Consider the following 14308-nt stretch of genomic DNA (forward strand, 5'->3'; position numbering starts at 1 on the left):
CTCCCACGTTTTAGGGAATGGGACACAGAGAAAAAGATTAGTTTATCTAATACTGGGAGAACTTGAAAATGTCAGAGAATCATTTTAAATGAAAACCGTTTTGACTGTCATGAACCTAAAATTGACCCAGTCAGACAAGCAGAGGAGATGGGGAAGGTTTGTGTCCCCACCCCCCCCAACAGGGACTGAGTGAAGTAAAGCAACCCTAGACCACTCTTCTGGAATACTGCTGGTACTTTCCAGGAGGGTTACAGGCTGCTATTGCAGAGCAGTCCCACAGCATGGGGTTTGTGTGTGAGCAGAAGCCAGCTCTTTGGCTGCCACCATGGGGAATTTCTGGCAGAAAATGACTTGCACCTAAGCACCTACCCCCACCCCACTCTAGAGAGAGAAGAAAAAGCAGGGCTAATTCTAAAATCAAGGCTTGCTGCTACTCAGTGTGGCTGAGGGGCCGCCACAAGAGCACCACCTTGAAAAACCTTATGAATGCAGAATTTGCCATTTCAGCAGCAACCCTGCCTCAGAATGAATTGACTCTTGAGTCACAAGACCCCCTGGTAATTTTTATTCATTAGAAGTTTGAAAAACCATCGTGTGGTGGTGGCACAGGCAAGAGGATATTTGTGAGTTTGAGGCCAGCCTGGTCTACAGAGTGAGTTCCAGGACAGCCAGGGTACACAAAGAAACCTTGTCTCAAAATAATAATAATAATAATAATAATAATAATAATAATAATAATAATAATAATAATAAGAAGAAGAAGAAGAAGAAGAAGAAGAAGAAGAAGAAGAGGAGGAGGAGGGAGAAGTAGTAGCAGTAGCAGTAGTAGTAGTAGTTGTTGTTGTTTGGAAAGCCCTGCTGCTCTATGGCCAGTTTGGTGCTTGCTCATTGGAATCACTGAAGGAGCTTGCTGTTGTGTGCAGAAACACTCAACGGTTGACCTGTCTCCACCCATGCCTCTCAACACCCTGGGATTTCAGACCTGTACCTGGGAAGTGGCCTTTGCACAGGTGTTAGAGATCTGGACATAAAGTGCTCACCCAGGAGGCACTTTATTCACCCAGCCATCTCCCTAGCCATGGAGAAGCTTTTTCAGTGACAGATCCCATCCCTCGGGATTCTGATTGAAATGTTCAGCCTCCCTAAATGATTCCAAATGTGCAGCCAGGGTCACAAAGCCCTGCGAGGCCTCCTATTCCTTTGCGAAACTGTACCATAGCCACAGATCTGGGCTCTGCTATTGCAGAATGAATGCTGAGAGCTCCCCGGAGGAAGCCTCTGCTTGCCCTAGGTACAGCCAAGAGCCAGCCAGCTTCTCACATCCAGGTGCCAGTTTCCATTCCCCTGCACACGTGATCGCTGTAACCCTTCGCTGTGGGTTTCAATTTGGGAAGGCTGTGTGGAAATCTGTTGCGGCAGAACTAAACATTAAGCCTGGAATGTTTTCTGCCAGTTTGTCAGACTCCTTCATACTGTGGTCAATTAAGGTAAGTTCCCTATGCTATAAAGGTAGCAGAGAAAGAAAGGTTGTACAAGAGACTCAGGAATCTCCCACAGGCAAACAGACAAACCAAAACACCAAGAAGGGTTCCCCACAGGCTGTTAGCACCCTGCAAAGCCCGCCTGTGAGTCAGCTCAGGGAGGCCCAGCCCCTTCAGGAGAGCCTGATTTAGGATCAGAGCCTGCTTCCAGACTGGGCTGGGCTGTAGTCTCCTCACAGGACCCACTCTTGAGAGCACCTCCCCTTCTCCCGGGCTGCCTGAAGTGTCACATTTTGCTCATTCCCAAGCCTTCTCCCCACCCCCTTCCCAGACAACTTGCCAGTGAGCAGGGGGTGCCATAACCCACCTCCTTCGGTGTCTGCTGTTAAGCAACTTTCAACTCCTCTCATTGCAAAGGTATGAAGTTCCTCGGCAAGCCCAGGAGCCACACAGCTGCTTTTCTGCCTCTTTGCTGGCTCCTTTTGAAGACTCTGCAGTCGGGGCACTGCCACCCTTATGGTAACCGCTATGCCGGGTAAGTGGAGCCTACTTCGCATCCTGCAAGGCTTTGATTTGTTTGAGGGGGTTGTTTAGCTCCCATGTACCTCGCCATGTTGCTGTTTGTGGTTTCTGTGTGACCCTGAGAGGCTTTTCATAGTCCCCTCTGTAAAATGTGTATACCGCGTCCAGCATTTTGATTCAGTTGGCTGAGAAAGAGCGAGCAGTAGGCAAGAGTGGCTAGATACTGTTTAGAGTGTCCCAGCCCCAGCTGTGGCCTCAGAATTCAATGGGAAAGTGTCCTGGGGTGCTCTGGCCAGTATCTGCAGCATCTGCCTTGGCTGACACTCAACTGTAAAGGATACTGTTGTACCACGGGAAGTTATGACCTGAAAATTAAACTGTCTCCTTTACGACTGTGTTTACCAGCAGTAGGCTAAAATTCACCTGTGACTCATGTAAGCCCTGAATATGATTTTTAAAGATATTTCAGAGTGGTTGTTAGATAGTTCAGATCTGGGCAGTTCAAATAATTCAACACAAAATAAGCAGATTTTTAAAAGCAGAATAAAAGTAGCTGACTGTAAAATTGTGGGCATTTTTAAGTAGGAGAAGCAACAAGAAGAAAACAGTTTTCTCCTGTCGATAGGGTAGCTGAGTCTGAGATGGCAATCTTAGAGAGACCCAGAGCTGGGACTAAAGAAGTGTACTACTGTGTACATTGTTATTACCCTGAAAGCTCTCTGCGGTACAGACAGCGTGTGTTTGGCTCAGGTTTGCCAAGGGCTGTCTTTGATTCTGGAAGTTACACAATGCCTGCATTTCACAGAGAAACCGTACTAGATCCTCTAGTTCAGTTGCTTAAAGCCGGGGAGGAGGAGCGGCGGCACTGCTTTCTAAGCCATGCCCTTTCTAAGCTGTCTGCTGTGCCACTCAGCTGTCTCCAGCGAAGAAAGTTTAGCATTCCCCCCCCACCGCTAAAGTTGCTCTTTTTAGGAACAAGACGGGGAGCATGTGAGAACCTGGAACACAGACTTGTGGACTGTGCTTCCTGTTCTCTCCCCAGGGAACTGGACACTCCTTTTATTAGTGATCTTATAAATATAGGATTTACAGGGAGACGTTCACAAGCACATTAATTGGAAAGGTCGAGGGAAAAGGGGAGGTGTTTGGTGAGATAGAGGTGGGAATATAACCTTAAAATTTCCCACCTGTGACTTTTTTTTTCCTTGAGGCCCAGAAGGCATTTACATCAAAGGGGTTCTTTCTAGTCTCCTACACAGCAAGACCCAGGCTCTACATCCTGTAATTTGTCTTGTGCACACAACGCTCGATAGACATTCCGGCAAAGAAGTCCATGCTAACGCCCGACCTGTAGCCCAAGGTTGCGGAGGAGTTAATCTGACCCTTCGGCTGACGTCACACATAAACATGTACCACCAACTTCCGTGTGCTTTGTGTGATACAGGCGCTCACTCCTGCACTCAGCTGTGGCCCTGTTCATAATTACCTCAGTGCGGGGCACTCATCAGTAATAGGTTTCCAGGCCTGGCGCAGCTGAGCAGGTGTGCCTCCTTTCCCAACCACCACTGGGGGTAGGAGAAACAAGACCAGCGATAGCTTTTCCAGATAGAAGTTTTAGCAAATGGAGCCACTCCTGGGGGAGATGGTCCTGCCTCCTCTTCCACTGTGCACTGAAGGTAATACTCACCATTTCTCTTGGGCTGCAACATAATACGATATTCTCGAATGTATGAATTACCAGATGTCTGAAAGCTGGAAGGAGAAAAAAAATGGCAAGCTGAAGGATCACTCACTGCCTGTCCATCATAATAGAAACCTAAGGCCTCTTGAAATCAGGACAGTTTCTGGGTTTCCTTCCCATTGAAAACAGAGAACTTTAACTCACCTTCAAGAGGCAGAAGTCACATTCTCATCACCAAGGACAAATGCTGCTCAGATTCGGGAGGGTTTTCTTTGTTTACAACAATCTGGTAGGAAAACAGTAAAATATCATCTCGTGTTGAATTTGCCTCTGCCTCTTTAGCATGGTTGTAAGCTGCCTCACTTTATCCCGTCGTAGGTTTTGTTGATTTTCTTGTTAATAATTATGGGACAGCCTTATTCTTTGAATTATGGTAAAGGTATTTGGCAGGACTCGACCAAATGCAATACTATGTAATAGTTGTCTGCGGGACCCTGAGCGTGAATGAAAACGAGAACATTCAGGAAGACAGCACGCCCCTTCAGAGCAGCTAACGAACAACAGGCCCTCTCTATACAAACAGCAGTTGAATGCTGCCAATGCGGAACAGAGGCTTCCTTTAAGTGTCTCAGGAAATAAAGATGAGTTAGAGAAACTACATGCCTGCAGGGAAAAGCCGAAGACAAAGGCTGCGAACTTTTTGAATAACTGTACCACACACCTACAAGGGAGGCTTTAAAAGACAGGCAAGAGCAGCAATTTGATTTCCAATAATATTACTATACCACAGCTCAGCGAGTAGAGGGCTGCAGGGGCCTAGCAAGACCAAATCAAACAGTTCCATGATCATCAAGGAGCACTGGGTAAACAGGCAAATGCCACTGTGTCTTGTCCTCTTTCCCGTCATCTTATTTTCATGGAAGGACCTGGATACTTACTATACTGTGAGGTTGGGGCATATAAATGATGTTCTGCAGCATGGAAACCTAGGACCTGAGTGTAGGATGTCATGAATCTGAGAGTTCCTTGTGTGGTGGTGGCTGAATGTTTTCAATCAGAAAAGACTTTGAAGTCTCTACTTCTCCAGAATTGACCAGTATGGCCTCCTCTGGCATATTAATTGCCAATGCCCCCTTTCTGTCAGAGAAGTGTCCCCATGACAGTATCTCATATGTGTGAGACTTCTGTTTGTATATGATTGGCTTCTCTTATGGAGTTATCTGCATTGCTTCAACTACCTTCTTATTTCCAAAGAACAAATTTGTAATTATCCCATCCTTGGGAAAAGCACCTCATTTGTTCCTTTGTCTCCCTGGGAATGGCTGCCAGCTACTTCAGAACTACTTTACCTCAGTCTGGAGTAATCTCCTCCCAACCGATGTGATTCTAGCCCTTTTTTTATGTGGTGACCTTACTAAAATGACATGTATGTTAATCTCTTCACTCAAAGGTCAACTTTGGCTCCCTAGTGCCTCCTTTGTCAGATCTAGACTCCTTTGCCTGGCTTTCAAGGCATCTATAATTGGACTTCCTCCGCTCCCCTCCTCCTTGTCTCTGCAATCCACCTCTAACCAGAGTAGAGCTGTAGCTCTGCATACTTCCGGCCACTGAGGCAGGCAGACCAGACGCCTAAGGCAAAGAGCCGCCCTCTCAGCTCATGAATGACGAAAATGTGCTAGCTGTGTTTCTGGGACATCAAAAAGCATATTGATGAGTCAGTCATACCATTAGTTTTGAATCATTCCCCCACAAGGCAGTGGACACTTAGTCTCCAGTATCCTCTGGAAGTTCCTTTTACTCGTTTCCCTCCCTGATAGTGTTTTTAGTTTGCGTACTACTCATAGCAGAGCTCTTAAGAGCTGACGTTTATCTACTGATGTAGCAAACGCTTGTCCCCACGCAGCATGCTGTGTGTTAGGGCTTTGTGCTTTTCTTACTAAAGATGTGCAGGCTGCAGCTCTCCGCCTGCAGGTCATGACCCCCCACAGGAAGCCCAGATCCAATACCCTGTACATCAGATACTTTCCTTGTGATATATACACAGTAGAAAAATCACATTTATGAAGTATCAACAAAATGATTTTACTGTTGGGGTCACCACAGTATAGTAGAACTGTATTAAAGGGTCTCAGCATTAGGAAGGTTGAGAACCACTGTTCATAACAGGCAGACTATGAGGCTAGGCTCTCTCTCTGCTCACCCAGCTAGTGGAAAGAGGAGTGTTTCCACTACTCCTGAGCCACTTTCTCCTCAGAGCCCAGGATGATAATGGACCCTTTATTTTATGGTACCAGGATGTCTTCTCCTCAGTAATAGCATTACCTGGAATTACCTCCACCTCTTGAAAAGGCAGCAAAGGCTGTTAATGCCTCCTCACATCACAGTTTGAACTGGCCACAAACACACCGACACTTTTCCATCTTCACACAGAATTACAAGCAGAGAACTTGGAATTGCAGCAGAGAAAATAGAAGTTCTCTTGGTGACTTGGTTTTCAAAGTCTTCATTATGATCCATCAGTAGGTAGCTAGTTCACTGGATTAGAATTTGCTTTGTTATGTCTGTGCCATTGCATTCTGCCAGGGGCATCTGCTTTTTCATGGTAAAATAGACTGCAAAAGAGAAGTTCCAGGTGCATGGTCTGGTCACTGTCATAAATTCTCTAAAATTTATTTCATTGCATGATGAAATAAACTTCTAAGTAGTTTTCTTCAACAAAATCACTACCTTTGCCTTTTTTCAATGTTTTTAAAATAGTAAAACATGTTCTTTTAATATCTATTTTTAGTACATTGTTGGATTGCCTTGCTTTTGTTTGTTTTTGCCATAGCAAAGAGCTCCTACGCTTAATAACCTAAATGAATTCATTTTGCACTCATATAAAAATCCAGAACAGTTATGGTTAGTTTGCAGTGCCAGAGATCCAGGCTCCCAAGGTCCTGCAGCTCTGACCTGATCAACACTCTCATACATGGTGCAGGAAGGAAGCTTTCATATCACAGTCCAGCCAATGGGAGAAAGGAAAGGAGGGCCAGAAGCCACAAGTTTGACCTCTCGTCCTACAGACGAGAATTGGGCAGATGGTTTGGGTATAAGGGAGGCTGTGAAGTGTTGTCATTAGCTGAAGGTCAGATCTGGAAACACTTGCAGAAGGAAACCAGTGGGCCAGCAGTAGTTTCACTGATACCTGGTGACCACAGCCCATTCTTCCTTCAATTTGGTTCTCTAGATGCAGAGTTTCACACTTTAAAGTGATTGAAAATACCTGTTTTGATTTTACAAATGCTCTTTCCAAGTCATAGAATGTCAGAACTAAAGGAGACAGAAAAAAAATCATAGTCCAATATTCTTGTGTAATAATGGAGCAAACAGAACTCCACAAAGAATGATAAAGGGGTTTGCAGACCTAGGGGCCATTAGGACTAAAACCCGGGTCAGGGAGTTCTCAGAATTCCTCACTGTGACTGTAGCATTTGGTGACTCTAGAAATCATCACAACCTTTCTGTGAATTTTTGGGGATGAAAACATACATTTTGGCAAAGCTGGGGAGTCTTTAAAAAGGGACTATTTCATTTCTGTAAGTAAGGTGTCTGCCCGTTGCTAGTTTCAAAAGAGCAGTTCATGCACACTACATAATGATTAACTCAAGCAGATAAACAAGGAGTTACAACCTAGAATCCCTGTCCCACAGAGAAGATTCTTAGTGCCAGGTGAGTGCATGAGAGGACCATCTAACCCAGACTGAAGAATGGAGAGGAAGTCAAAGCTGGTTTCTCAGCTGTGAGATGTTTCTCGAAGGACAGAAATTTGAGTGGATTATTGAGTGTCTGAGGTATACTGCCTTTTCCTTTTAAATGGTTGGTACTGAAATGGCATGGCCTCATCTTGTCGTAAAAGAAAAACAAAGCCAACAAGTGGAAATTTAAGGAAGGCTTTCCAGGCACAGGGCGTACTTCATTTCAAAGAGCTCAGAGAGCTCACAGTGAGGTCTAGGTAATCAGTTATTGCTTCTCTCACCAAAGATGCAAGTGTAAGAGTGACATATTTTGTCATCTGTCACATGTAATTCTCACCTAAAGACAGAATACTAATGTATTTTCAAGAAATTCCGACAAAGTTGTAAAAGGAAGTTCTCTCTGGAATCCCTGAGAAGGGAAGATAAAAAGGTAGATGGCTGTCCACAAGATAACCGAGATCGTAATTATTATAATATGAGGCTGCTGCAATGACAGAGAGAGAGGGAGGGAGGGAGGAGGAGGAGAGAGAGAGAGACTGAGAAATAAACTGTACTAAATGATAAGCAAACAGAATTTCTTTTTTTTATATTTTATTTTCCAGTTTAAATTTAGATAAGAAACGAGGTTGCTTCACAAGTCAGTTCCAGGTCCCTCTCCCATTCCCTCCCCCTCTTCCCACCCCCTCCCCCCAACCACCCCCCCCCCGTTATCACCTCATTCCCCCAGGGAGGGTGAGGCCCTCCATGGGGGTGTCCATAGTCTGTCATTTCATATAGGGCAGGGCCTAGACCCTTCCCAAGAGTTCAGGGTGAGAGTGCACCTCACATTGTTCTATGGGAGTCCAAAGTCCGTGTGTATAGTTGGGATGGGCACTGATCTGCTGCCCAAGGCTCAATAGATTCCCTAGGCCTCCTCTCTGACACCCAGATTCAGGGGGTCTTGATCAGTCCCATGCTGGATTCCCAGGCTGATGCCTGGGATTCAAGAGTTAACCTTTGTCTGGTCAGCTGTTTCTGGGGGTTAAACCAGCCCAGTCTTAATCCCTTTGATCATCAGTCCTCCCTCTCTGTTACTGTCTTTCTTGAGTTCAGCTCAGTACTTAACCAAGGGAGTCTGCCTCTTCTTTGATCAGCCACTAAATGAAGTTTCTGTTTCCCAGACTCTCTGGCCATAGGATTGTAGGCTAGCACTCCCCAGATCTATGTCTAAAATCCATATATGAGAGAGTACATGCCATGTTTCTCTTTTTGTGACTGGGTTACCTCACTCAGGATGGTTTCTTCTAGTGTCATCCATTTGCCTGCGAATCTCATGATTCCATTATTTTTTTCTGCTGAATAGTACTCCATTGTGTAGGTGTACCACATTTTCTCTATCCACTCTTCCGGTGAGGGACATCTAGGTTGCTTCCAAGTTCTGGTTATTACAAATAAAGCTGCTATGAACATAGTGGAACAGACATCTTTGTTGTATGAATGGGCATCTTTTGGATATATGCCTAAGAGTGGAGTTGCTGGGTCTTGTGGTAGGTTTATTCCCATTTTTCTGAGGAATCTCCATACTGATTTCCAAAGTGGCTGAACCAGTTGGCACTCCCACCAGCAATGGAGGAGTGTCCCCCTTTCACCACATCCTCTCCAGCATAAATTGCCATTGGTGTTTTTGATTTTAGCCATTCTGACAGGAGTGAGATGGTATCTCAGAGTTGTTTTGATTTGCATTTCCCGGATGGCTAAGGATGTTGAGCACTTTCTCAAGTATCTCTCATCCATTTTAGACTCCTCTATTGAAAACTCTCTATTTAGTTCTGCAGCCCACTTTTTAATAGGGTCCTTTGGTGTTTTGGAGACTTGCTTCTTGAGTTCTTTGTAAATTTTGGAGATCAACCCTCTGTCAGATGTGGGATTAGTGAATATTTTTTCCCATTCTGTGGGCTGCCTTTTTGTCTTGCTGACTGTGCAAACAGAATTTCTAAACATCTGATAGAGCACTCAGAAAGAGCACACTGACATGAAAAGAGAAGCCAAAAACTAGGGGAAATGTCAGAGAAGAAACAATTAGAAAGGTCCGTAAAGGAAGCAATACAGAAAACAGAAATTAAAGGAAATGGATGCTGAATGTCAAGAAGGAGAGGCCAGATGCCTCAGTTATAAGCAGGGGGCACCTGCTGGTGTCCATAAAGGAAATCACGTGTGATGTCATCAAAGGTACCTTTGACCAAAGGATGACTGAAAAACCAGAGCATGTTAAAAGACTGAATAGAATGTGAAAAATTAGAATTGAGTGTGGACAATAATTTCAAGTGGAAGGTGGGCACAGGGGTGAGGGACCTAAACCTCACATTGAAGGAGAGCTTTGCGATTTCATTTTTATTTAGGAAAGGTACAGATTGCTCTTGTCTCAGCCAGGAGTATAAAGAAGAGAGACTGTAGGTAAAGATGCAGCAAAGAGGAAGTGATGGGCTGGGTTCTCTGTGAGACAGAATACTGTTGTCCCTTCCTTTTTCTGAAAAGTGGGGAGTCCTAACCCTAACTCTGACAGTAGGATGAATAGAGACCTGGATTAAAGAGTGAGGACTGAGGTTCTGAATGTTCCTGAGGGCAATAACCCGAGTCCTTTAGAAGACACAACATGGATGGTCAAGATGGCAGTTCTCAAGAGAATCCATCTCCAGCCCTGAATTTCTTCCAGTAATTCCATTAACTTCATGTGACATTACCTGTAAACTATCACTGTGCCTATGGCATTTTCACAGGATAAGGATGTGTGTTCCAACACACCTGTATGAAGTCACAATAAAAGACAAACAGGAATGTCAGTAACCTTCAGACCCCATCCATTCTCTGCCTTTCTTTTTTGTGTCTGGGAGATTGATCACTCAGCCTTATGTCTGGCTACTTTCTCCACCAGGCGAGGGGAGGCAATCAGAGAGAAAAGTTGGGGTATTACTTCCCTGCCACTCCTTTCTGGCTTCATTTAGTGCAACATTCTGACAGTATCTGGGCCTTCTATAAACATCTCTTGCTGGCAGCTACCTGGCAGCATCCAGCTCTCTGGCCTCTAGGATGTAATTCTTTTATTCCTCAGACCCAGGGATTGCTTATGTTTGGATGCTTAAGCACACCTTGACTGTCCACTTCTACCCTGCTCCCATCAATGGTCATGTTATTAAATAACCGTAGTTGGCCATTTGAATATTTCTCTCTTATGGTGAAACACCTGGAATTGAACACACACACACACACACACACACACACACACACACACACACACACACACACACACACACAAATTATGTTTGTAGATTTGTGTTAGAGCAGTTTCTGGGGCTCTGAAATGAAAAAAGAAAACCTAAAAACATAATAGCAGTGTGAGAAGGAAAAGAAGACAACCACTAATTTCCCTTTCTCTCCCACAAGAGAAAATAGCATGGTCCTTTGTAAATCAACAAACAGTTGCGAGGTGTTATATCATATGGCTGTGCTAATAACTAATTGGAAAGGCTCAGCTCTTATGCAGGCACATCTGTTTATACAATTGACTGTATACTCTTCCAACTTTCTGAGGCATTAAGTAAAAGACTGTGAACGTCTTGATTTTTTTTCCTTAGGAAGAACTGGAAATACCTTCTAGTCCATCTCCCAACCTCCCACTCCTTCTACACACTGACTGCTGATCACATACTGACTATCATTCCTTAGCACATGTGAGGTGAAGATCTTTAGTGAGTTTATTCCTGTCTTGCAGAGTGAGTCTGTGTGGCCATTTCTACTTCCTGGGGGCTTAGGTTTTAATTCAACAGCCTAGGAAGAAGAGGAGAGAAGGGGAGGGAGAGAGGGCTGGGGAGAAGGGGTAACACATACGAGCAAGTGATCAAATCAAAGGAAAATGCCACGTACTAGGCTGCCATATGCACTCCCTCGTGTGTCTCTCCTGTTGTTTTCTTGATGTACCCTCCCTCTTGGATTTCAAGTTATTTTAGACTCGGGTTTTTCTGCTAAGAGAGGAAACTTTCAGGATGTCACGCACAAATCAGCGAGAACCCGGTTTATTTTTGCACACACAGAATCTTCAGCCTTTTGCTTATGTGTCCTCTTTGACCATATTCCCGTTTCTCCTACACGCCTGTCAGGACTTCTGTATCTTGTCAGACTAATTCATGAATCAGATAAATGTCTGCTGAGTTCCTTGTATGGTTTTACAGATTTGTAAAACATAGCTCTTTCCTATCCATCATGACCATGTGGGATGTCTGATGATGTGATAACAGCACATCTCATGTCAAAATCACTAAACATCCTGGAGATTGGAGCCTTTGAGAGCTGCCAGGAGAGCTGGTTGTTTAGAGCTGATGGAATGTTTTCTTATCGGGTAGTGGCTAAGCCCTTAGCTTATGGGGAAGTAATGAAGAGGATGTGGGAGATGTCAGTTTTCCTAAATTTTCAGATCTCTGTAAAGTACAGAGAGGGGACAATAAGTAACAACTACGACATCAATATAATTGCAAATTTTAAAACACCTGAGAATTTTTGCTCATTGTGATTTTATCTTTTTGCCTAAAATGAGAATGCTTTTCCTTTACCCATAAAGGGACGGATTGCTGATAGTGTGTAATCCATATAGTCACTCTAAATATCTCCGATTACTCCCACCCTTCCCAGCATCTCACCTTTCTATATTAGTTACTTTTCTTGATGCTATAACAAAACACCTGACAAAATCAACTTAAGGATCAAAAGGCTTATTTTGGGTCACCATTACATTCTGGCAGAGAAGGCACAGAACTGGAAGCTGGCCACACTATGTCCCCAGCGGGAATCAGAGGTAGGGGAGTGCTGCTCGCTGCTTGCTGTAGCACAAAAACATAAAAGACCCAGAGACTGATATTGGGGTTCAAGCTTCAAACTAAAGATCAGAATAGTAAAGCAGGTGGCCCTAGCTTCTTATTCTACCTCAGACTGAAAGGTGATACTGGCTCCACCAAATCCCTGCTGCCTCTCCTTAGCATGGCTGGAGAATCCTGAGACTTCAATGTCTTCCTCTCTTCAGTGTGTCTGGAGAATGAATGTTGATACTTGTAAAGGGAGGCCTTTTCTTTGAGAGAAGCTTTCCCGCCCACCTGGTTCTAGATCCCCATCAATCCCAAATAAACACACAGGAGGCTATATTAATTATGAAGCTGTTGGCCTTGCTTGTTTCTTACTGGCTAGCTCTGACTTAAGTAATTACCCCATAATTGTTAATCTAAGTATGTTTCTCTTACCAGAGAATAGTTCCGGGCTTACTACCCCATGGCGGTTACATCTCGAACTCTCCTCGTGTTTCTCTTTCCCAGAATCCTCCTGGACTCCTAGTCCCACATATCTAGATTCCTATTGGTTGGCTCAACAGTGCTTTATTGACAAAGGACTTCCCCAACATCTCCTCTTTTCTGTTTAAACAAAAAGAAAGGTCTTAACTTTAACATAGTCAAATTGTATATAACAGAACAGTTATCAAGTAAGAACATAGTTACAATATTTTAGCAAGATTTAAAGAAAATATCATCCATCCCATCCTTGTGAGTCCAAAGTTCAATATGTAGCTTATCTTTTATCATAACTAAGGAAAACTGTAATTATAACTATCTGTCTTCAACTCCATCAAAGACCACAGAAGGATAATATATAAATAGTAGGATTGACAGACATATCTTACTGCCTTGACAGTCACCCAAAGTTCCTCTGTAACGTTGGGGCATCCATCTTCAGCCCATAGGCCACAGTGTGTCCAGAAGATTTCTCAGCAAAGCAGGAAATTTCAAACTGTCCATGTGCATTGGCAGTTTGTCAGTCATTTTTCTGTATCCTGCAGAAAGTCTCGTAGACTCTTCCATGAAGTAGGAACCCTGTAAGACTGAGTTCAGCAGTCAATTTTCTGTGGGTCCTGCATGTCCAGATTATACAACAACAGTCAAGCAGTACAGGGAAGAGCAGTTTCTTGTCCAAATGGCTAATCTTGCCATGTTGAAAGCAAACTCCATAACAAGTTTCTTCGATGCCCATCTTCCTCTCAAACGTAATTGGTGCTGCCAAGAGCAGACATTTCTCATTGTCAAGAAAAACCCTAAGCCATTTTAAATGCCATTTTCTGAAGGTCTTTGAAAGGTTTGAAGACTATCTATCTCAAATATGTTTCTGTATATCTAGAAAACCTAACTTACCTAACTATAAATTCTGACTATTATAAGTAACTATCTATAATCTGTATTTAATTACGCATTACATTTTAAAAGATCAGTATAAGCACAATACTTAATCAAGAGGAGAAATATACATATCACAAAATTGACCTTGAATTTGTATCAATAATTCCCTTTTTTACCATTAAAAAAGATTGGCTGTGATCACTAGCCAATTATAAACAATCCCATTTAAATGAAAAGAAAGATTTATAAACAAGATGGGAATTGGGATGTCGCTCATTCCAAACTGCTTCGTGCTGGAAGGGGGCGCTGTTCATACCATCGGGATCATGACAAAACTCAGAAACCTATATAAGTCCTTATTTTCAGGGTCTGTAAAGCTCCATCATCTTAGCTGTTTCAGTTGTTGGAACACCTGGTCCACTGCTCCGGGGGTCTTGGTTCGTCAAACGACAGAAGCCTGGAAGGAATCCTCAGCTTTTCATTTTCTGTAGGAACATAAGCAAAAACTCCTTTTCCGAGTAACATATCCTTATACTTAAATTTTGAAGTCAAGGCATTTTCAAAAGATAGAATTTGGATTAATTCAGCAGCATTTATAATCAAGTGTGCTTTAGCAGCTGTTCCTTCCTTAGCAATCAAAAAACTGAAAAACACAATAGCATACATTATCTAGACTCTCTGTGTATTTTCCATAGTTAC

General features: G+C 43.5%; 1 protein-coding gene across 3 annotated transcripts in view; it reads left to right on the plus strand.

Moving 5' to 3' along the window:
- The first annotated feature begins 1362 nt into the window (after positions 1–1362).
- The window catches only part of Cpa6 (carboxypeptidase A6), a 341877-nt gene continuing 328931 nt past the window's right edge, over positions 1363–14308 (plus strand). For 2 of the 3 annotated variants that reach the window (XM_040741440.1, XM_040741441.1), the window contains exon 1: positions 1670–2016. In XM_040741440.1, coding sequence (XP_040597374.1) covers positions 1901–2016 — 116 coding nt within the window. In that variant the 5' untranslated portion in view covers positions 1670–1900. Of the gene's footprint in view, positions 1488–1669; positions 2017–14308 lie in introns of those variants that run through there. The other variant, XM_005066753.3, reaches the window with a different exon arrangement.

The sequence above is a fragment of the Mesocricetus auratus genome, unplaced genomic scaffold, assembly GCF_017639785.1.
Source record: "Mesocricetus auratus isolate SY011 unplaced genomic scaffold, BCM_Maur_2.0 Super-Scaffold_6730, whole genome shotgun sequence".
In the NCBI taxonomy this organism is placed as follows: Eukaryota; Metazoa; Chordata; class Mammalia; order Rodentia; family Cricetidae; genus Mesocricetus; species Mesocricetus auratus.